This window comes from Lolium perenne, chromosome 1 (assembly GCF_019359855.2).
Source record: "Lolium perenne isolate Kyuss_39 chromosome 1, Kyuss_2.0, whole genome shotgun sequence".
Taxonomy (NCBI): domain Eukaryota; kingdom Viridiplantae; phylum Streptophyta; class Magnoliopsida; order Poales; family Poaceae; genus Lolium; species Lolium perenne.
Window position 1 is genome coordinate 247598448 of NC_067244.2, and position 24057 is coordinate 247622504.

General features: G+C 47.3%; 1 protein-coding gene and 1 non-coding gene across 2 annotated transcripts; both read left to right on the forward strand.

Moving 5' to 3' along the window:
• Positions 1-7926: 7926 nt before the first annotated feature.
• On the forward strand, positions 7927-11931 carry LOC127327536 (probable beta-1,4-xylosyltransferase GT43E). Its single transcript, XM_051354313.2, has 4 exons — positions 7927-8223; positions 8630-9611; positions 10672-10921; positions 11326-11931. Exons 2-4 carry the CDS (start codon positions 8719-8721, stop codon positions 11494-11496), a joined length of 1314 nt encoding a protein of 437 aa, XP_051210273.1. The 5' UTR covers positions 7927-8223; positions 8630-8718; the 3' UTR covers positions 11497-11931.
• A 529-nt stretch (positions 11932-12460) lies between these two features.
• Positions 12461-12542, forward strand: TRNAS-CGA (transfer RNA serine (anticodon CGA)). The gene has a single exon. It is a non-coding gene; the product is annotated as a tRNA-Ser (tRNA).
• The last annotated feature ends 11515 nt before the right edge of the window (positions 12543-24057 follow it).

Below are 24057 nucleotides of genomic sequence, written 5' to 3' on the forward strand. Positions count from 1 at the left end.
CTTGAAGAATAAACTAGTACAAATGCCCGTGCGTTGCCACGGGATGCAAATTTTATTTCTAATGGCACATATATAAGGGATACATATTTCCTTACAGAATACACATTTATTCTAGCAAAAAACTTCAATGGAATCAACTTTGTCCACATTATAGTTCAACTCTAATCACCGACTCATTGTAGGCACACATGTTCACAGAAGATGCAAGAAACTTGAAATCCAGCGATAAAGCGAAAATACTGTTATATTTTTCGACCAAGTAGTCACATAAAATCATTCCTTGCACAAATCTATCAATTAAAAATCAACACTAACAACATGACTTCTCTTACTTCTATCACTGCACGCGCCATGGAGGGCTCCGCTGCTGCTTCCAGAGTGGATGGTCGATCCCCTCGCCACTTTGCCTGCAGATGTAGGAGGCAATCTTCGGGCCATGGCCCGAGTGGGTGCCGTTCTGGCCCGGGAACTCCTGCTCTGTGCCTGAGCATCCTCGAGCTCGGCGCAGAGGGATTGGGGTGCTACCGTCATACGGGATTGTCGGCAACAAGGAGCGATGCCAGTCCGCCCACGCTCCTGCAATAAGGAGCGCCGCTGCGACCACCGATGGGTACCCCTGCTCGGCATACTTCATCGACGGTGAGGAATTCGAAATCCCCATTTGGATAGTTTCAGACATAAAATGTGTCCAAATATTGGGAAAATTGGGTCTATACCATTAAAAGATCTGCTCTTTTGGTGTATACCATCAAAAACTTCTTGTTTAGGTTTGTACCACCCGAAGATTGTAACGTTATTGGTTTCGGCCATTCCATCTGCTTCCATTAGGGCATCTCCAACGGGGCGACGCATATCAGACACCCAAAAGTGGTCGTGAGCGTCTGTTTGCGTCGTCCCGCGGACATATTTTTATCCGCGCGTCCGTTTGCGTCTTGGTGTGCTCCCAAAAGGGCGACCCATTTTTAGATTTGCAACATATTTAGAAAGCATAGAAAGTAGTACATTCAAACTATACAAAGTAGTTCTAGAAGCCTAGACTACTCGCTGCCTGACGGGCCGGCCCCGTCGTTGCGTCCCTTCCTCGTCTGCTTCTCCCCCGCCTCCCGTGCGGCCTCTAGGGCTCGGTGCGCCGCCGCGTCCTCTAGCAGGCACTGCCGCAGCCTCGCGTTGGCGGCGTCATCCTTGAGCGTCTCGAAGGACTCGACTAACGCCCTCTGCTCCACCACCTTCTCCTCCGGGGTAGGCACATCAGGGTCATCAGAAGACCATGAGATGTCGGAGTCGGAGTCCTCTGCGACTGTGATGGCCGCCACCCTGCGGCGTTCCATCTCGGCATCAAACGCCGCGTGGGCCGCCCGCTCTCTTTTGCTTCCTTCTTCGCTTCAGCCAGGGCCTTGGCGTCCCTGACCGGGTCGAGGAGGTCGTCGGTGCTGTCGTCGTCGAACTCCTCATCGGAGCTCGAGGCCGTGGGAGGTGGAGTGGGAGGTGGAGGTGGAGGCGCGGCAGCCTGGCTGCGGCCGACGCTGCTCATGGTGGCTCCGGTGGAGGCTGAGCGGCAGCAGCGGTACGGTGGAGGTTGTGCGGCCGCTAGGGTTTAGTGGAAAGGAGATGAGATGATCGCGCCCCTGTTTCTATAGGTCGGAGGCAGGGCGACGGGCGCGACACGCGTGGCATCGCCATTACTTCGTGCGCAGAGGTAGGCGACGGTCGCGCGCCACGCGAGGCATCACCATTTAAGCGGCCACAGACTGCCGAAGCGACGCCTCGGCGCCAGTACTTGCGCCGCTGAGAAGACGCATCGGCGCTGGGTCACTGCTAGGCGGGCCCAACGAAACGTCCGGCAGACGTGAGCGGACACTTTGCGCGTTCGCGCAACGTTCACCGCGACGCATCCGAGGCGCATATTTGGGTCAGGTTAGAGTCGCCGCGGACGGCTCGGTCACTTTGCGTCACCCCGCTGGAGGTGGTACCAGGCGCATTTTTCGGCCGACGGACCTCGGTGGAGATGCCCTTAGAAAGATCTTTATTTTGGCCGGTTAATTAATTTAACTACCCCTATTGCCAAAACCAATGAACTGAATGATTCCTTAGCTCTGTTCTTCACCGTGAACAGAACTCACGAGCAGAGTTCACAGGAGAAACCCCGGCCACCCCATAGCCTTCCCGACGGTGACTACCACATCCCCGGAGCCCGGCGGAGGATCTCCTCGGTGGCATGCCTCCATCCCTACCGAATCGCGGTCACGGAGGCATGGAACTAAGCGGCCTGTCCAGCCGCCCGAAACCCTAGCCGGAGCGGCCCGCGAGCTCGCCGACGCGGCCGGCCGCCGCCGCCGCACTTCGTTCGGCCGAGCGCTTTTTCCGTCTGCGGCACGACCCCGAAGCTCGTGACGCCCGGCCTCACCGTGCTCGTCCCCGACTACCCCCTGCCTATTCTTGCTGCTCGCTGTGATGGACCCTCGCTCAACCTGGGTAATGTTCTGTTACCTGTATAAATACTTGTGTTTGTGTATGAGCACAGGACCTACGATTTGCTGTGAGGAGTTCCTAATTTTTGTTCTTTGTTCCATGTGTTTCTAGGATTGAACCCAAAAAAAGCCGGTCGATTAGAGATTTTCATCACCTGTCCATTCTTCCATGCATTTTCAGCACAAACAAGCCGCATGATGATCGGCAACAGTTTAAACAAATATTGGTCTACATGCATGTGTAAGTATATGGAATTTTTGAATAGTACCAAAGGTAATACGCTTCTAACATACCCATCTGTATGTATTGGGTTCTCAATAGACTCCACCCATGGCCAGGTATTTACCTCCAGGTCTTGCCACTTATCACCTAGATTAAAATCACTCATCTGAGCAGCAAGTTCAAGATGATTCTGAAGACCTTGTAGCTGTTAAATAGAATAGCAAAAGATAGATGTTATTTCGCAAACGAGTAATGATGAATATGAGAGTATTAAGTGATTACGGTAAGTTGTAGGTCGGGGCGGTCTATGCCAGAACCAAATAAGTCAAGTATTTGTATACGACGGTTGGGACCATCGACGTTACATTACATAGAATCCAATGATTTTTATTTGCGTTAACTGGAATAAAGAGCTGACAACAACAAAAAAGTAAGTGGCAGACATAGTATTTATAATAAAAATTGAACTCACTAAGGCATTTTAAAGTTACCATGTCGATCATGTTTTAGGTATACAAGAACACGTTCTATAATAGTGTCCTGCTTATGAGAACTTATGAGAACTATGGCATCTCGCCACATTAACTGCGCGACATTTGTGTTTCAAGCCAAACTTGTCCACATGGCCTAGTAGCTAGATGTTCTTCAGCTCTTAAGCAGTAAATGTAAGTATTCATCACCTGTATTTGAAGGAAAAGTTGAGTTAAATAAAACATAGTTTTATTGCAGATAAATATGGACACGTTTATTATCAGCATCTAAGCATCCGTTGTGTTTAAACAAACACTCTAAATCTTTGCGCTCCAAGTTTGCGTCTAGTATGCGCACCAACTTGGTCTTTGGCGGGAAAGACATGATATAGTCTTTAATACGGGCAGAGCTCGAATAATTTTCGTGAATCGCTTCCATGGGCACATCAGTTGAGCTCATCTGTGTCAAGAGGTAAACAATAAAAAGATACTCAGCCCGACAATGTATTGCCTTATTTAACTGGTATGTACTGATGTGCATCAACATTACTATTGCTTTAAACAATGAATTTTCTATTCATTGCCTTTTGTGCGCATTGCCTTATTTCTGGTGAGGCATACACGAAGAAATTAAGTAGCATCATTTTTAAGTTCTCAGATCATAGCGACTGATGAGTACAAAAGCTTTTACTGCAAATAATAAACTCGACACCCAGATTAAACAGAGAGTACACAATTTTAAGCCATACTGGTTAAGCCCTAGTTAAGTTGTAGCAAACCAGATCAGTTTACCCTAATTAATCTGCATTACATAACATTCTAATAGATGTTTGCACAACAAGACTGCAAGGTACCCTGAGTTATAATCCTATGCAATATAATTGTCCATACAAAACCAGCAAGGCATGAATTGTAATTTAAGGATAGACATACAAATCGGTGATAAGACAATTGTCTTCAGCAGGTACTTGCTTGCAGTTCATGGCCTAGGAAATATTAACGACAATTGGTACTTCTTAACATAAATTATATACGAATATGTGATAGCTGCAGTTGTACATAGTTGATGTACTGATGTATTTACCATTGCAAAATCTTCGTATCTTTGCTAGTGCTCGTAATGATAAGGCAGTAAATATCTATTGTTTTCGTGGCTTACTTTACATTCTCTAATCCTTCAAAAGTATTTCCAGAAAAAACATGGCTGATTCGAGAGGGGAAGAGGGTGATGGTGCATCAGCTAGTGATTACATACCTGAACTATGTGTACCTGAATTTCGATGATGATCCTCCTTCGATGTCCCTTGCTAGTTTGTTTGAGGAGAATGAGCAGGTTGAAAAATGCTTGAGGTTATTTATATGAATGCTTTCTTCTCGCAATACTTTTCAGGTATTAGGGGCAATGTTCTAATTACCATTACCATAACGGGGTGCTTGGGGCGAAATTGGGAAATGTTTTAAATACCATAGCGTGATGGATGGGGAGTTAATTCCAGTCTGCCGAGATACTATTGAGATACTATTAAAGATTTTGGGCAATGTTTTAATTACTATAGCGTGATGGATGGGGAGTTAATTTGAGTATGCCGACATACTATTGAGAAACTATTAAAGATTTTGGGCAATGTTTTAATTCTATAGCGTGAAATGATTTAGTTACCATAGCTGGTGAGTTAATTTCAGCCGACCGAGATACTATTGGATTCACTGAATATTTGCATACTGAATTGATCCACGAAATTTAGGGGTATATTTAATGAGATGATTTTATGAACGAAATTTAGGGGATTATTAAATGAGATGCTTTATTTAAAATGCAAGTGTTGGGCTATAGTCATTTCAGGAATTTACAACAATTTCTTCTCACTTTAAAATGATTATGATCAAATGCTATAGTCATTGAAAATGATTACGATCAAATGCTAAAATTTTAATTGAACTTCATAATTTTTGTGGGAACATCCACTTTTTCTTTTGTCGATGCTAGAAGGATATTAATATTGTTTGAACAGTTCCAAGTTCCATGGTGTGTACTTGTGATTTATTTAGTGCACATCTAAACTACTAATTTTGTTGTGACAACTCCATGCAGTGGCACTGGAGGTTGATGACCACCAAGTGCGGTTGATTCGTGCTAGCAAACTTTTGGCATTCACATGTATGTTTATATTACCGAATACAGAGTATTTTATGTTACCGAATACAGAGTATTTTATGCCATCACCATTCTTTGTTTGCTACTTTCTGTATGCACCTTATGCATATCCCAAGTACTTTTCAAGTTGGAGTTTCTCAGAAACTGGTTAACCACAAACAATAGAATAGAAAACACTTGTATCGTAATAATTGAATGGCCATTACACCGAGAACAAGGTTTGTGACCAAGAATTACAGTGTATTCCGTTCTAATACTAATAATAATTCATGTGCATACATGAGTCTTTGCTGTTGAGGATAAAAGTTGCCCCCTGTTCATGGACTCACAGCCTTGTCGGACGTAGGTTTGTATAGAAACCCATCTTCAACCTGAGTCGAACAAACACTCTGATCCGTCTCCTTATGTATTTCAGATTTGGGGTAAGGGTTAGACGATATGACACCAGATCACCATCAATGCATGGCTTGAAGACAATATGTGACTCGTCTATTGATCTCAAAGCCCCTACAACATATATACATATATATAGTAAATAAATATTATAATACACATGTATGCTCAAGATTTAGTGAAGACAACTACACATAGCTTGTAATATACCTTGCGCCACGCTGCACCGAAGATTTGATGCAGCCAAGGTCCACATATGTTGTTCGGCAAGCCGCCACTGTGTCATGTGACGTGACACGTGCTTGCCCCATATGCGCAGAGCAAGGTATTGTCCCCTTGTAAAGTACCAGTCATTAGTAAACCCATAGTTAGAAGAATAATAAAACAACCGAAGACATTTTTTTTTAATCTTACTTGGTATTCATCAGGAAGACATCTCGGCAAGGGGTTCTAAGATTGTTTGAATTGTGAAACATGACAGGGCTGACATGTATGACAATACCCTGAACATCTACAAATGCATGATAGTAAGAAAAAAAATTATACCTACCTACGATCGATTTGTTTCTAATTCTCGTGGTCACTTCGAAATTGGCGAACCGTGTCGGAAGTTCAGGGATGCGAATGTTAGGTTGAGCAGGACAAATCTCTGTACGAGAGTCCATGTGAATGTAGTAATCTATTGGTGTGAACAATCCAAATGGTGGTGGAGCCTCAGAAATCTGGAACCCCACCCTTTTTAAATAATACACCTCAACGACATGAAGCTCAGTGTTGCAACGTTCTGCTAGATGCCGATACGCTATCGCCTCCATCTTGTCTCCCTGTCAAATTGCAAAAGATAGACACTTATGAAAATATAGCCATTTTGCAAAAGATACCAATCTACATGTTGACCTCTTTTTTAGTACACCAACATTTTACCAATAATTATGCATGCAATACCAGTAAGTACCACACATTCCTGTTAAAATGGCACCTTTGCACTACTGGGTATGAAAGAATAGATGCATTTCTGTTAAACTTGTATGGGAACCTGGACATTACATAATTATGGGAACCTGGACTAAAATCATTTTATTCTGAAGCTTGGGCGCTGCTATACTGCCTTACTCATGCTCCTTACATCCTGTGCAGGTAATGTATGCAGCAAGGAGCATTTACATCATTGCGAGAAGAAAGTTGTAGCTACTGGATACCAAGAATGCATTAGAGGACTCACATTTGTGTCAGCTAGGATGGCGTGGTAAATAATATCTCCCATCCGAGTCACTTTAATTCGCGCGGTCACAGTTTTCGCGATCGTCACCCAACCATGACCGTACGTGTGCATGTCTTCAACAAATCGGAAACTAACATGCCTGAAAAATGAGAAGAACACATGTATCAGTCAAACTAACAAATGAAATATTTGATGCAGTATTATAGTGTAGAAAGAAGAAGTTACAAGTGAGGATTCCAGGCGAAGCGAGAGTACGGCCTTGGGAGCATTATTCTCTTCGAGCAGGCGCGTCCAAGCTAAGTTGTACTGCCATGGTTAGTTTGTAAGGTTGAACATTGGCTGCATCATATTCTGCTAATTTCTAGACAGGGTCCTGCTTTTGTACATCAAGTATTCTGCCTGGGTGCAATTCACGTCATCATTAACCTTGATTCCATTTATCTTCATATTACCTTATGGGACGACCTTGATTATGGAATGATCTTGATTATGGGGCGAAATTGATTCTGGACGAGTTTGACTGGGGCGTGATTACATTCCTTTTGGGAATTATGGGACGATGTTGATTATGGGGCGAAATTGATTCTGGGCGAGTTTGACTGGGCGTGATTACATTCCTTCTTGGAATTATGGACGTGATTACATTCCTTTTGGGAATTCTAGGCGATTTCTGGTGGGAGTTTGATTCTAGGCGAAATTACATTCCTTCTGGGCGAGATTGATTCTGGGCGATTTCTGGTGCGGCCCATTCGGTGCGGCCTATTTGGGTGACGACCAAAACTGGTTGTAGTGAAAGGTTGGCAGAATAGGGAACATGTTCCTCCTTTTTAAGTAGTGTAGATTTGTACTGCCATGTAACTCACCATGTCATGTGTGCCGCTGCCAAAGGATGAGCCAAAGCAACAACTAAAAGTGACGATCTGGTAGTTGAAAAACGGAACCGTACATTTGGAACAGAAAACCGTGAGAAACGGGGGTGCTAACCGCGAAAGAAAATAGCTGGAGAGGAGAGAGACGACGGCGACGGCCGCCATTAGTTTAGGCTCCTACGCTTCCCCTTTCCTTTCCCTATCCTCCACCTCCAGCCACCACCGCACCGCACCAACTCCTCTCCCTCCTGCTCCTCTCTCGGAGAGCTAGCTACCCACCAAACTGACCACACCCGCCGAAGCCGAAGCCAACCGCAGCAGAGCAACTCTCCCGGGAGAGAGAGACCCAGAGGACCCTCGAGGCGGAGGAGCTCGCCCCGACAGCCGCGCGCCGCCGGCGGCCAGATCCCGCCCAGTTCGGAGGTACCCCACACGTCCAGTCCCCTTCCCCCTCCAGTTGCGTTGGAGATCGTTTGTGTCTGAATTTGGGGGGCGGTGCGTCGGTCGGTAGTGTTGCCTTTGCTCGGATCATGGGTCCAGTTCACCGTTCCGAGCTTCCCTCGTCCTCCAATTTCATTTTCCTTTGTGGTTGAATTCTCGCCGGCCTTTTCGATCAGAAAGTTGAATCTTGCTGCTGTTTGATTCACTCGATTGTTACGATCCTCTCCGTGGCCATTTTGGTGCCCTGGCAGATCTTGCTCGACTGAATTGCGGCGGTCGAAATGGTTATAGTTCTCGCATGTCGTGTAGGTGGATAAGGGGCCTAACCTAACGAGCCTTATTTGAGCTTGAGCTGATGCAGTTCTTGCAACTGGTTGTTGTTTTGCAGGTACTATTTTGAGCGAAAGTGACAGTAGAATCAGTGATCTCGGACTAGAACGCAGCACGGGCTTCTGAGCAATTCAGGGGGGGGCATACATGCATAATGATGTTGGAATGGTGTCCAGCAGAAGGAACTCCACAGGGGCGTTCCACCGCGACGGCCCGGCCAAGGACTGGACCCAGTTCGCCGACCCCTCGCCGTCTCCCAAGCTGCTATACTCGCAGTCCTACGTGGTGATGCGAGGCCTGCTGGCATCCATGGCCTCTCTCGACTTTGCCCTGTGGTCAAGCACGCTCAAATCGGCATGCCGGTCGAGCGAGAGGTCGAAATCAAAGGGGATGTGCTGCAAGAGGGTCGCCTTCCAGCTATTCGTGTTTTTCATGGTCGGCATCTTCATCGGGTTCACGCCCTTCTTCTCGGTCGACGTCTCTCAGAAGATTGTCTCGAGGCTTCCGTTCGACGAAGGGGTGGACGATAAGGTTAAGGAGCTGGATGCGATCGTGGTGCAGAAAGAGGTCGAGGTGATCGACGAGCCCGAGGCCGAGAGCCCTCCTGTTCCTGCAATGCTGGATGACGAGGTCGATTTTTTCGAAGCCTCGTCATCTGCGAAACCTGCTGTTAATGATCTGGTCATACCCGTGAGGAAGCTGCTGATAGTGGTGACGATTACTTCTGTTCGGCCGCAGCAGGCGTATTACTTGAATCGGCTAGCACATGTTTTGAAAGGGGTACCGCCTCCTCTTTTGTGGTTAGTGGTGGAATGGCCTGGTGCTACCGTTGAAACAGCGGATATCCTCAGGTCTTCTGGGGTCATGTACAGGCATATTATGTGCAGGAAGAATATTACCAATGCACGCAAGATTGCTGTCTGTCAAAGGAACAATGCAATCTATCATATTAAAAAGCATCACCTTGATGGCATAGTGCATTTTGCTGATGAAGGGCGGTCATACATGGGCGATGTATTTGAAGAAATGCGGAAAATCAGGTGAGAATTCTCAACCAAAACTTCATTTTATGTACCTGATATATTTGATGGATTATGAATGCATGCTGAATCCTCTTCATAGTCCAAATGTAACCTTCAAACCTTTTGCTGTATAAATAACTTGTGCTGGTGACAAGGTGTAGATACCTGTTCCTTTGCTCATGTCAATCTTACTATTCTATAGTGTATTGGTTGAATGAGCTGTTACATCTTCCTTTCTTATGGCACAAGTCAGTACTAGGTTGAGTGTTGCATGATCCTTGTGTGTGAAATTAGTTAGCACTGACCACTGAGTAACGCTTTCTTCCCAAGGAACCTATAACTATTTATATAGATATGTAATTACTTCAGTTGGATGCCACTTGAGTTTTGGTAACAGCCAACAAAACAAGTTTCATTATCTCATTTATATGGCTGGGGTTTCTGGAAATTAGTACAAACTTGCTTTGTAAACCATGGCTAAAACTGAAAGCTATACATTTGCTTTTGCTCCTAGAATTATGTAGCTTCTGCATTGTAACAGGAAGTTATCTCAACTAGAAACTTCACTTCTAAATTTTCCTTTTCCATTTGCAACGAATCAGTATAGTTTCTTACTTCTCAATTTTCGAACCTAGCTTATTCTGGTGAGTACAAGTGGCAAAAAAGTATTCCCTACCTATGGACTCTTGTTAGACATGATGTTGCAAACAGTATTGGTGATTCCAGATTCCAGTCAATACCCTGTTAATAATTTCAAATAGTTATGAATGTGATCTTCATTGACAAAAGGGTACTAAATAGCACTCTGATCGGTTGTTTTAATGTTATCTTATTGATGACTGATGCTAAAACTCGAGAATATACAAAACTGGGTACTAAAACTCGAGAAGTTATGCAGCATGACAGAAATTTTGTGAGAAAAAAGAACAACTGGTTAGGGTTAGTGCTTTTACATATTGTGAGTAGTCTTCGAATGATGAAAACTGTGAAATAGGAGTTTGCTTTAGAAGGTGAAGCAACATCACTGGCTGTAGTAATCTCTCTCTTAGTCTCTTATGAGCTTGTTTTGTTTATGCAGGCGCTTTGGCACATGGCCTGTAGCAAACCATGATGGAAGTAAGTACAGGGTGGTTTTAGAAGGTCCTACGTGTAAAGGTAATCGAATCACTGGATGGAACACAATTCAGAAGAAGGGTACACCTCGGCGATTCCCAATTGGTTTCTCTGGGTTCGCTTTCAACAGTACAATGCTCTGGGATCCTCAGAGGTGGAACCGCCCAGCTTTGGATTCTGTTATTGTCCACTCCGGTGGTAGAGGTGGTTTGCAGGTGAGTTTGTCCCTAAGCCAGCTTCATATAGTCAAGCATATTAGATAATTTAATGGAATTCCTTTTTTGCAAAATCCGACTTTAGTTTAGATGAATTTTCATTTGAGATCTTCATGCAGCAAGCTGAATTCTGTACCTATCTAAAATATTTCCGGCAATTCTCTAATGCAATAAGAATACCTGAAAAGATTCTGTAGAAAAATCAAAGATAATTGAAATTAAGGCCAAATCAGTAAGCGACTATGGCCACTAGTATATCTTGAAGTAAATGCTGCATCATGGCTGTTTTTGTGACTTGACGTGAAGCCATAACAACAAATGGGCCATACGAATTTACATAGGTAACAAACATTACATGCCATAATATCAAATTGATTTCCTGACCTGATTTTGTGCCATTTCAGGAGTCGCGGTTTATTGAGAAGCTTGTTAAACATGAGCGTCAAATAGAGGGCCTTCCAGACAATTGCAACCGAGTTATGGTCTGGAATTTCAATTTGGAACCTCCTCAGCTCAACTATCCCGCCGGGTGGTCATTGTGGAACAACCTTGAAGTCAACGTACCTGTAACATAAAGTCTCGCTGCGTTGCTGCACCATGTATTCTCGTACAGGTCATTGCTCTTGGCAAGCTAGAAGCAGTGATAAACCTTTGTACTGCACAGAGGTTCTGAATATCAACTTTGTGTTGTCCACAAGTGGCCGCGGCGCTGCTAACTGACACCCTCCTGAACAGCCTGCGCAACGGGATCCACAAAGTCGTAGTGCCCTGATCTGCCTCCAGCAATGTCAATCATATTAGCAGCAACGCCAAGCAAAACTGCCTGACCAAACTCTTGTTTTTGTGTACTCTCTATTCTTTGTGTGCTCTTGATTTCCCTGTAGATTTTTCGCGGCCTTTTCTTTGTTATTATTATTATATGTTTACAGATGTAAAAACCTGCAGCCGTTGTAACTGTTAACAGCCAAGGCAATACCACAGATTTGAATCAAAGCACTTAGGTTCTAAGATGTTTATGTTTCTTTTGGAGCCTTAAGTTTTCACCATGATGTGATGAAGCTGTACATGAAACATTGCACAAATTATTTCGATTGCTGGGTTAGTTTTTTCTAGATGTCTCAAACTCTTCCCATAAGAGAAGCCCTTAACTGATGGCACAAATTGTGAGCAGCATACCATGTAATTCGAACATTACTAGCCATGCACATTATATGTGACAGAACACACAAGTAGTTGGGCTTTTGTTGCAGAATTTGTGATCGAGTTGTTTGGTGTAAGGCGCAGGCGTTTTGTAACTTAGACGTGGTCCGCTGATCATTCTTGCGGCGGCTATTTTCTTTTACCGTGAGATTGTTCAGCAGTACCGGTACGGTGGTAGTGAGCAGCATACCATGTAATTCGAACATTACTAGCCATGCACATTATATGTGACACAACACAAGTATTTGGGTTTTTGTTGCAGAATTTGTGATCGAGTTGTTTGGTGTCTATCTGAACCGTTCTGTATAGATACCCTATTGAGTGTGAATGAGCATAACAGTCGATATGTCCGAGTGGTTAAGGAGACAGACTCGAAATCTGTTGGGCTTTGCCTGCGCAGGTTCGAATCCTGCTGTCGACGTTACAACCCCTTTTTTTGCTCTTCTTGCATGCAAATATTGTACAAAGCAAATCATGAACTGATTAATGGACTTTGGTGAAAACAAAATTGTTTCCATTATATATGTCTTCAGTGTTTTCATATTACACGAATATGCTTACACTGAAATTTAGATTTGCTTTCATCAAACGAAATTGCGATTCAATCTGCTGTAATGGTTACAATTATTTCACACGGTATGTCTAGAATTTCGCTTCCATCTAACCACAACAACACATGGTTCCGAGTTCCGACTTCCGAGGGTCAGGTTTGGGCCATCCACGGCGAGGACGGGGTGCTCAAATATGAGGCGGCACACGACGAAGATGACTAAAGAGAGAGCCACAAGCCATCTGCAATCTTGCAGATGCGGATGCGTATACAAGACTACATGTGAGGAGAATTGCGAAATGGTTCATCTTGACTTCATTCTATGGATTTGTAGGCTTGCCTGTACCCAACGTCAATCAGTTTCCTCGCACCACTATAAGCATACCATGCCAAACGTGCATAGAAGGAAAACCTCGCCCCACGATAGGAATAACCATCGCGGCCGAGCTCTGATCCTCGTCACAACCTTCTTCTTTGCCGGACGGTTCTCCTCTGCGTGCGTACGCCGCCTTTGCTTCCGATCGGGCTTCCCCTGCCAGCCCATGGCCACGCACGCGGCGACACCGCTGCAGCACCACCTAGACCTCCTCCTCGCCGCGCTCCTCTGCGGCGGCCTCCTGTCCGTGGCGCTGCTCGCAGCCGCCTCCCTCGCGCTGCTGCTCCTGCTCCCCGGAGCGATGCTCACGTTGCTTGCGCTCGCGGTCTCCGACGCGTCCAGGCTGATCGTGCCGCCCGCGGCGCGCGCCGTCGACGTGGCCGCGGCAGAGCTGAGGCTGGCGCGCGCGCTCGCCGCCTACGCCGTGCTCGGTGCCGCGGTGCGCGTGGGTGTGGCGCTCCGGCCGTGGACCGGCGCGCTCGCGTCGCGCGCGGGGTAAGTGAGGGATCTGACGGTGCGGAGAGTCGAGCGTTTCACCGTCCTAGTAGCATGACACGTAGCATAGCAACTGCTAGTATTTCCTTGTGTGTCTGTTTGTACGACAGGTAAATAGAGGAGATGAATAAATGAGAATTGGTTGTTTGACACTCAACGCACTTTAATGGTCGTTATTGGAGATATCATGTCCGTTCAATTCTTCAACAGTGGATCTTGTACGTACGTCTCAACTTAAAACAACTAACGGTGTAGTGCCACCGCAAACAGGCCTCTCCCCGAGAGCAGCGATTTTAAAGGAGCCGGTAGGTGTAGGTGTTACATCTACCATCCACTCTCTGCTTTGAGATTGGTGAGGCTTTTGACATTTGTCTAATATAAAACTAATAATTGAAACATAAGTGAAACTTTTATGAAACTAAAGTGATACATGAAAAATATTGTGAAACAGTCTGATAAAAAGTGAAACTGATGACATCATTGCTGACGTCACTACGGTTTGTTTCACAAAAATATTAGTGTTTCAGTTATGTTTCAATTATGTTTCAAATTTGTTTCACAATTTTGTGACAAAATTGGTCAACACATGGCTGACGTCATCGCTGACGTCACTGCTGTAGGTACCGTTGCGTGTAAAAAGAGGTTTTCGGCCTCTCCCCCCGCCCAGCGCCCTCTCCCGTCGCCCAACCTTTCATCCACCCCGTTTTCTTTCCTTTCTCCTCCGCAGGGTGAGGCGGCGCTAGGGTTGGGTCGACGCTCCCCACCTCGAGCTCCCACGCTGTCACGAGGAGAAAATATAGACATCGGATCAACTCAGACCTCTCGCGCGGCATCACGCCAATCCTTCCGGCGAGCTGCACCGCCCCTTCGTCGACCACCGCCAGGAGTTGAACGAATGTCTCATCAGGGGTCGCTCCTCCGTGATGCAAGATTCTCTATGGCATGTTCCTCCTCAACACGCAGGCGATCCGTCCTCCACCTGCTGGCATCATCCTCCGCGATGCAGGATTAGGCTCTCGCCCAATCGCCTGAGAACTGCAGGTGCTCACTGATGGGATCTTCCCTGTAGGCTCGCATGAATGCCGGCTATGAAATCATTGATCTCCACTTCTCCAGGCCACAACTGCACTTCCGGTCAGGCTATGTGTAATTGTCCGAATTCTTGGATCTCCATGCCGTTGCTGAATCCAGCTTTCTCGTCAGTACCGTTCTCCCCTTCAACATTGTCCTTGTTAACAACATATAGAGGTGCAAGGGGCTCAGTGGGTTGGACATGGCATTGTGGCTTTGTCTGGTCATGCACACCATTAACTTGGTGCGGGACATGATCCAATCAAACCAGATGCAGCAGCAGGAATAACACAGTGGATTTGGTCGGCCAGGATTTTCTTTGGAAATAACAAGTTTGATTCATCAGGATTCCTTTTAGCCTTCTGAACTTTTTTGTCAGGTTATCTTGGAGGGTGGCTTCTCCGGGTCCGGTCCCTGCCCCTTTCTGCGCGCTCACTACCAGACTGCTAACTTCCTATGCACAATTGTTTGCTCTTCACATCTTGGCAAATTATTTTCTGAAGGTTATGTGATTAGATTGTTGGATCTGCCACCATAGCATTACTACCATCGCCTACTGAAATGTCCTCAAGACACTCAACGTATACATGTCTGAATATATGCAGCGAGCAAGTATTCCACTCGTATGGCTATAGTGTGTTGCATCAATCACCATAATGGATTCTTAGTTTAGAGGAAGATTGCATAAAACTGACAGAAGTAAACAACAGAGGAACATTTTCCATTGGATTTGCTTTCTGCACATGCTCACTTTCCGATACATTTGTTTTTCATAGGTACACTAAAAGGTAGAGATTAATCCGCTGATTAGGTAGCAAGAGGACTGAAGATGTTGTGATCTTCTGGCATGGTGGTATATTTACTTCTATACTTAAGAAATATGCGTTGTTCACCCCATTTTGCATGGCACAGTCTATCCCATTTGCTTTGGTGTACAATTTATTTAGAGATGTAAGGAAATCACTCATTCACCAAGAAATCAGATCTATTTTATGCTATCAGGAGTAAGAACTTAACTATATCCTAAGTTCGGTAATATGCATATAATTGCTCTGTTAGTCACACACATATAAAATTATTGTTTGTGATTTTAGGTAAGAAATTGATGTCTGGTTATTGCGTGCATGTGTATACTGACTACACTTGCTGCCCACTGTGGATGAGCTTTGTCGTCCTGTGCATGGCAGGTTAGAGCTCCGTTGTGAATTATCCGCATGGAGAGGCCGGTGCATGTGTTGATGACCACAACCTTTGGAGGTGACGCGGGTGGTGGCCTCTGTGCTGGCAAGCTCCCGCAACGCTCTACAGAAGCCTTGATGTCGAGCTCCACGGGAAGATATCTTCCAGTGGTGTTTGTGATTGAGTTATTCCTCTATACTTGGTGCAAAGGAGAAGTGGTACCAGTCACCTAAGGTGAGCCAACTGACCTTGACCATTTTTAGTTTAGTTCTCAGTTATAGAGAAAAAGCTACCAACGGTGTGATGTTGTAAATAGTGTGTAGTTCAATTCTTACCCTTACTGTACTAATTTAGTCCATGTAATGTCTGATGAAGTCAGTCCTGTTCAGAGTGGATCGATGAATTGATTTAAGGGATCATTAACTGATGTTTTGTATTGATTTTTTCTTATGTTAACCCGACTCTGTGTTTGTGACAATGTAGCATGGCGATGGATGTGATAGCCTTGCACATGTCATTTGCTTGGACTTCCATGTTTATATTAAGTATTTTACTCACTAATCTACGAATGGTCAGTCACTTTTACTTTTCCACATATTTGATTGATGGAACGAGGGTTCAAAACATCCTTTCAACAGTTTCATAACTGCGGCACTAGAACTGAAATACAACCTACAGTAATATCATTTTAAAGTACTGACTGGTAGCACCACAAAGTATTCTTCCATGTACCATGTTAGTGTACCAAATTTGGTTACAGTATGGTCGCTTCTTGTGTTCTTGGCACTCTCCCTGGGAAATCTGATTGACTGATCTATGGATATACGTTCTCATTGATTTATCGTACTTCTGCCTGCAAGCCCTCAGCTGCTCCAATGACGCGGGTTTCTTGGACGTGGATCGGAAATTCTTCACAAAGATGTCCTCGAAACTTTCCCAGCTGTCGATAGACCCAGGAGACAGCTTCTTTATCCATGATCGTGCGGCACCACTTAGGTGTACCTGGATACTCTGCATGGCCGTTGCCCAAGTTCCACCCTGTTATCACCGGAATTTGACCAAGTCAGAGGTGGGCCGCGATCGAGGTGGGCTTGAAGAATATACATTGAAGAATATACGTGAATCGGCCTTGAATACGAATTTGGGCTTAAGGTGGCCCTTGTATCTGTAATATAGTAGGATACGTGTCGGTTAGTTAGAGTTGGGCCCGTGCCCAGTTGGGATTATTCCCACGTTAGAAAGTCCCCTGGACTATAAATATGTATCTAGGGTTTATGGAATAAACAACCAACGTTCAACCAACAAATCAATCTCGGCGCATCGCCAACTCCTTCGTCTCGAGGGTTTCTACCGGTAAGCATCATGCTGCCTAGATCGCATCTTGCGATCTAGGCAGCACAAGCTTATGCTCGTTGTTCATGCGTTGCTCGTACTGAAGCCTTTTTGATGGCGAGCAACGTAGTTATCATAGATATGATAGTGTTAGCATTGTTCTTCGTATCACATGCTATCGTAGTGCAACCCTTGCATGTCTAGCCGCCCTTACACCTATCCTAGGTGTAGGGGCGGCACCCCGCTTGATCATTATTTAGTAGATCCGATCCGTTACGGTTGCTCCTTGATTCTTCAAGGATTAGTTTAATATCTGCAATAGTTAGGCCTTACAAAGGGTTGGAGGATCCAGCGGCACGTAGGGAGTCGTTTGCTAGTCCTAGACAGGATGTTCCGGGGATCAACCTCGTGTTGGTTTTTAGGCCTTGTCTAGGATCGGCTTACGATCACCGTGCGTGGCCGCGAGGCCCAATCGTGAGTAGGATGATCCGATTATGCGGTGAAAACCCTAAATCGTCGTAGATTGCATTAGCTTTATCTTGATCAAGCAGGACCACCATATATTCGTGCACCTCGTACGAATCATGGGTGGATCGGCTCCTTGAGCCGATTCACAGGATAGCCTGAGAGCCGATCGAGGCTCGTATTTAATGTTTACGTGTATGCCATGCAGGAAACTAAGCGAGGCATCTCCATCACCTTCCTGACCAGGTATAGGTCAGGTGGCACGCCCTTGCATCAGCATCGGACGTGTGTACCAGAGGCTTTGCGGGCCGTCGCTCGGAGGGACCAGGGCCAGCCGCAGCCCTAAGTTGTTCCCGGCTCTACTGTGTTGCCCGTCGCTGCTCGCCGGTGGGTTTCGACCGCAACACGTTCTGGCACGCCCGGTGGGACAAGCTTCGTCATCAACCACATCGCCATCTACATCTGAGATGGCGGACGGCACCCCAGTCACGTACGAGGATCTGACCGACGAGCTCAAGAAGAAGTATGACGAGGTCAAAGCAATCCTCGAAGCCGACCTCATCGGCTCTTTTCACAGAACCCGTTCACATGGCATCAGGTGGAAGGGGTTCTCGCCTGATGGTGCACTCGATGGGATAGACCTATCCGCCCCATCGGAAGAACGCACCAGGTCCCTGCGGCAGGAGATCAACTACTTGGTGGCTCACTCGCTACACCGCCACTCCGAGAACCTGGTGAACACTTTGGAGCGTGTCGCTCTTCGGGTGATCCAGGAGATCATGAGGCACCAGTACTCGCCGTCAGGACCAGCTCTCGGGACGCATCAAGGAGAGTTGCCACTCCAGTCCCGTCCACCGTTGCCATTTGCGTTGGCAGCACCAGAAGTGCCGAACTCACCGGCATTCGTCGTCTACAAGATCGGTGGTGACCCTAGTGACTGCCAGTTCTTGCAGGAGGCGCCTAAGGAGATCCCTCACGGGTACATGTGCACATACGTGCCAGACTGCGGTAACTGGGCGCTCACAAACCAGGCCGCGACATCAGGGACTTCTGGGAAAACAGGAGGAACGTCAGCAACGGATTTTGAGAAGCAGACGTGGCTAACTAAATACGCCACCCCAACGAACCTCCAGAGCACAGCTCCTGCAGTTGGCTCAGAGCTAGAAAAGCAAGCATGGCTGGCTAAGTACGCCACCCCGGCGAATCTTCAGAGTTCGACTCCTACAGCCAGCACCGCGGATCAGATCAGCACGATCCTGAGGGACCAGTTCGGCATGGTGCCGAAAAAAAGGACAATCGGCTATTCCAAGCCGTACCCCGATGAATACGAATTGGTCCCACTACCACCCAAGTATCGGCTCCCTGATTTCTCCAAATTCAGTGGATCAGATGGCTCCAGCTCCATCGAACATGTGAGCCGATATTTGGCGCAGCTTGGAACGGCCTCAGTGTCGGATCCACTACGTGTGAGGTTCTTCTCACAGTCCCTCACGGGATCGGCTTTCGGGTGGTACACCTCGTTGCCACCAAACTCGATCCGGACTTGGAAGCAGTTGGAAGAACAGTTCCACATGCAGTATCACTCAGACGCTGCCGAGTCTGGCCTTGCCGATCTAGCACAAGTACGTCAGAAGCGTGGAGAAACCGTGGCAGAATACATCCAGCGCTTCAGAAATCTGAGGAACCGATGTTATTCGGTTCGTGTGACTGAAAAAGAGGCAGTCGAGTTGGCAGTGGTGGGCCTTGCCTCACAAATCAAGGACATGGCCTCCCAAGCGGACTATCCTTCGCTGGCGCACATGGTTCAGAAACTGTCAGCATATGAACAGCGCCACCCGGACTTGTACCAGGACAAATTCAAGCGTGCAGTAGTCCTGGTCGAAGCAGAGGAAGACGAAGTTTCTGCGGGAGATCAAGAGGTAGCAGTGGCTGAATGGACTCGGGAGGCAACCCCCGTGTCCTGCAAATGGGTAAAGCCACCAGGCCCGCCCAGGGGGTTTGATTTTGACGTGACCAAAACTGAGCAAATCTTCGACCTTTTACTCAAGGAGAAGCAGTTGAAGATACCTGAAGGTCTCAAATTCCACACGGTACAGGAGCTGAATGGAAAGCCATACTGCAAATGGCATAACTCGCTCTCCCATGCCACCAACGACTGCAGGGTGTGGCGTCAGCAGATCCAAATGGCGATAGAACAAGGACGTCTGATTTTCAACCAGTACGCCATGAAGGTCGACACTCACCCTTTCCCCGCCGTTAACATGGTGGAATGCACTTACCCTGAAGGTTGCCAGCCAGGATCCTCGTTCGGCATCAACATGGTAGGACCTGGGCACCACTCTGGCAAGGATGGAGACGAGGGCAGCTGCTCTCGTAGCAAGGACACAGAGGAGGCCGCTCCACGCGATCGGCTCCGTCATGATGGCAAGCGCTACGTCACAGAGGGAGAAGTGAAGAACATAAGATATCAGCGACCCCTCTCTGATCACCTCCTCAACAAGTATGTGAGTCAGTATGACCAACGCCGACGATCCAGCGATGAAGAGGAAAGAGATTGTCTGGCTAGAGAAGCCAGAAGACAGCGTCGGCATGATCGCGATGAGGAGAAGTACGAGCGCCGTGCCAAAGCAAAATCAAGGGAGCAAGACGACAACGATAGGCACTGGGACTGCCCCTTCTTCAGACACTGCTGGGATTCAGGAATGAGCCGATTACCCACAATCGGCAATTGCCCAGAATGCAACCAGAAGAAGAAGGAGGCAGCCAACGTGTCCGTGTTCCAGCGCTTAGGGTCTCTCCCGCCTCAAAGCAAACGCGCTGAGTCCCCTCGATTGGAAGATCTCAAGGATTCAGAAGACGAGGGAGAAGAAGAAGAAGACAGGTACCACCGTCCAAGGTGGTGCCCTGATGGACTCAGCCGTTCCCAGAAGCGCAGGGTTCAGCGATTGCGCGGCCTGGAGGAAGCCGAAAGGTTATACTTGCATACGCTAAGGAAGGCGCGACCTGATTTGGCTGCGAAAGTTCAGCGAACCCTAGATGAAGAGGGTCGACCACAGAGAATGGAGTGGCGCCCCAAGCAAAGGAAAGCCGATGATGATACATCGGCTGGCACAAACATGGTGTTCATCCTTCCTTCAGAGTTCAATGCTCCAGGATTAGATGAGGCACCTGTGGCACAACTGGACTGCGGCCCACGGCCGGTTATCTTCGAGAAGCCACGAGAAAGAAGCTACAGACATCTGAAGGCCCTGTACTTGCGAGGTTATATCGATGGGAGGCCTGTCAATAAGTTGCTGGTGGACACCGGAGCGGCAGTCAACATTATTCCGTACTCTATGCTACGTCGGTTGGGACGCTCTAGCTCGGATCTAATCAAGACCAACGTGACTTTGAGCGATTTCAACGGCCAAGCGTCTGACGCGCAAGGTGTTCTGAACGTGGATCTGACCGTAGGAAGGAAAACCATACCTACGACGTTCTTCATCGTCGATAGCAAGAGCACCTATGCTGTTCTGCTAGGGAGAGATTGGATCCACGCCAACTGTTGCATTCCCTCTACGATGCACCAATGCATAATAGAGTGGGATGGAGATGAGGTAGAGGTCGTCCAGGCCGACGATTCAGCCGAAATTTCAACGGCTGGCATGAATGCATGGGAAGCAGCAGGCCAAGAACCCCTCTCAGGTATCAATTTGGACGACTGCGAGCGCATCGACGTGACGAAAGGCAGGGTTAGGCTGGTATTATCCACTGGCCTGACCGAGTAGCAAGAACAAACCGATGAGAAACGTGGCGAGGCCGATCCTTTGGATCGGCCCCAAGGATCTAGGAAGGAACGCTACAGAGCCTTCATTGAACACTTCAATCAATATGGAGGCCGATTCCAGCAATCGGCCAAAATTATCCTCACCACATGTTCTGTTTGTGTTCGACATTGATCCTACCGGTGCCGACGTACAAATTACAGAGCCGATATCTGCCGTTCCTTGACAGATTCGGCTCGGGGGGCACCTAAACACGATGAACATGTGAACATGTGCAGGAGAACATGTGTGCAGTAAAATGTAAAATATTGGGGCCGATAGGAAAAAATCGGCCAGTAACAAAAAAATTTACATGACAGACAGCCGATGCAAGGGCATCGACTTTAGAATTGAGAAACGAAGCCGATGCGCAGCCATCGACTCTAGTACAGTTACACAAGACCAAGACCTACTGGCTATGTGCTCAAGGTTCACGTTTTCGCCAAGATGGTTTTCAGTTTGGTGTTTCATCTACAGCATCGGCGTTCAGTGGAAGAAAGCTGATCAAGGACCTGTGCATCCTCGCCGGTATTCTCGCCTTGATTAAGGCTCGGGGGGGCAGCTAACTTGGTAGATGCTCTGTTTTTGGAGCCGATTGGAGTTGCATCGGCTGACCCTGCGTCGTAATCTTCTCCGAAAGCGGTGAGGTGTTGCAGAAGAAGACTGCTAAAGCTACGGAGAGGAGCCGGGAAAGGAAGCTGTCGGCTTTTGCGGGGTTTGGACCGTCCTGTTGCTGCAAGAAAGGGAAGAGACTGGATTCTCAAAATAGCCGATGGATAGTCATCGGCTATAGGATTACGAAATATCACGATCAGGTATCGAATCATAGTCTGAATTTGAGAAGTGCTTGACGGACGGTCTGATCGATATCTGAGTCCGGCTTCATGGGCGACCTGGTCAGGATTGAAATTGGATTAATTGAAAGATGAATTAGAAGAACAATTTTCATTAATTCAAAGGAGCGGCTTTACAAGGAAGAGCCGATAGCTCTCAAAGGAGGGATCTGGTGCCTAGTGCACTGCTACTACTAGTCCTACTCTACTAGTTGTCGCTGTCCTCATCGTCGCCGTCGTCGAAGTCGTCGGCGCTGCTCCCTGGAAGGTCCTCGTCGCTGCTGCCCCAGCCCTTGGCCGGAGCTTCGTCTTCCTCGTCATCATCATCATCCTCGCTGTCCGCCCAAGAGCGGAAGCGCTTTGTCGGCGGGTACCCAATGGAGGGGGAGGATTCATCCTCCTCCTCTTCCTCCTCGTCATCATCATCGTCTTCGCTGTCCGCCCAAGCACGGAGTCGCTTTGCCGGCAGAAGCTTGGCAGGGGAGGAGGGGCCGCCCCCCTCTGTTTCTTCTTCTTCCTCTACTTCTTCCCCCTTCCCGTCGGGGGAGGTGGGTTTCACCCAGGGATGGAGGTCGTCTTCGCTTTCGCTTATCAGTTCCCCTTCGATGAGGAACTTGAGGTCGTCTTCCCCGTCGGTCAGAGGCAGGTCGCCCTCTGGCACGTGATCGGAGTTCCACTCCGGCTCGCTCGAGGAGAAGGATTGGAGGGAGAGGCCGGAGGAGACGGAGGAAGAGGAAGGCATTGCTATAGGAGGAGATGGTTCTTGGGTGCCGATAGCTAGGACAGAGGAAGAGGATGAAGTGGGTTAACCAGTCGGCACGGTTAAATAAAGGGGATATAGTGGAGATTCAATGCCACAGCAGTTTCCGAGGAAGTGGTGCCTAAAAAAAAAACTGCCAGGTCACGCGGAGAAGTTGAGAAGGCAAGGCATCATGATGAAGGATACTGCGACAGTTCTGCCACGACATGACCCAACGAAGGAAAAGCAGAGTGATTTTGGAATTATCAATTCCAAAACCAGGGGGGCATGTGTTATCACCGGAATTTGACCAAGTCAGAGGTGGGCCGCGATCGAGGTGGGCTTGAAGAATATACATTGAAGAATATACGTGAATCGGCCTTGAATACGAATTTGGGCTTAAGGTGGCCCTTGTATCTGTAATATAGTAGGATACGTGTCGGTTAGTTAGAGTTGGGCCCGTGCCCAGTTGGGATTATTCCCACGTTAGAAAGTCCCCTGGACTATAAATATGTATCTAGGGTTTATGGAATAAACAACCAACGTTCAACCAACAAATCAATCTCGGCGCATCGCCAACTCCTTCGTCTCGAGGGTTTCTACCGGTAAGCATCATGCTGCCTAGATCGCATCTTGCGATCTAGGCAGCACAAGCTTATGCTCGTTGTTCATGCGTTGCTCGTACTGAAGCCTTTTTTATGGCGAGCAACGTAGTTATCATAGATATGATAGGGTTAGCATTGTTCTTCGTATCACATGCTATCGTAGTGCAACCCTTGCATGTCTAGCCGCCCTTACACCTATCCTAGGTGTAGGGGCGGCACCCCGCTTGATCATTATTTAGTAGATCCGATCCGTTACGGTTGCTCCTTGATTCTTCAAGGATTAGTTTAATATCTGCAATAGTTAGGCCCTACAAAGGGTTGGAGGATCCAGCGGCACGTAGGGTGTCGTTTGCTAGTCCTAGACAGGATGTTCCGGGGATCAACCTCGTGTTGGTTTTTAGGCCTTGTCTAGGATCGGCTTACGATCACCGTGCGTGGCCGCGAGGCCCAATCGTGAGTAGGATGATCCGATTATGCGGTGAAAACCC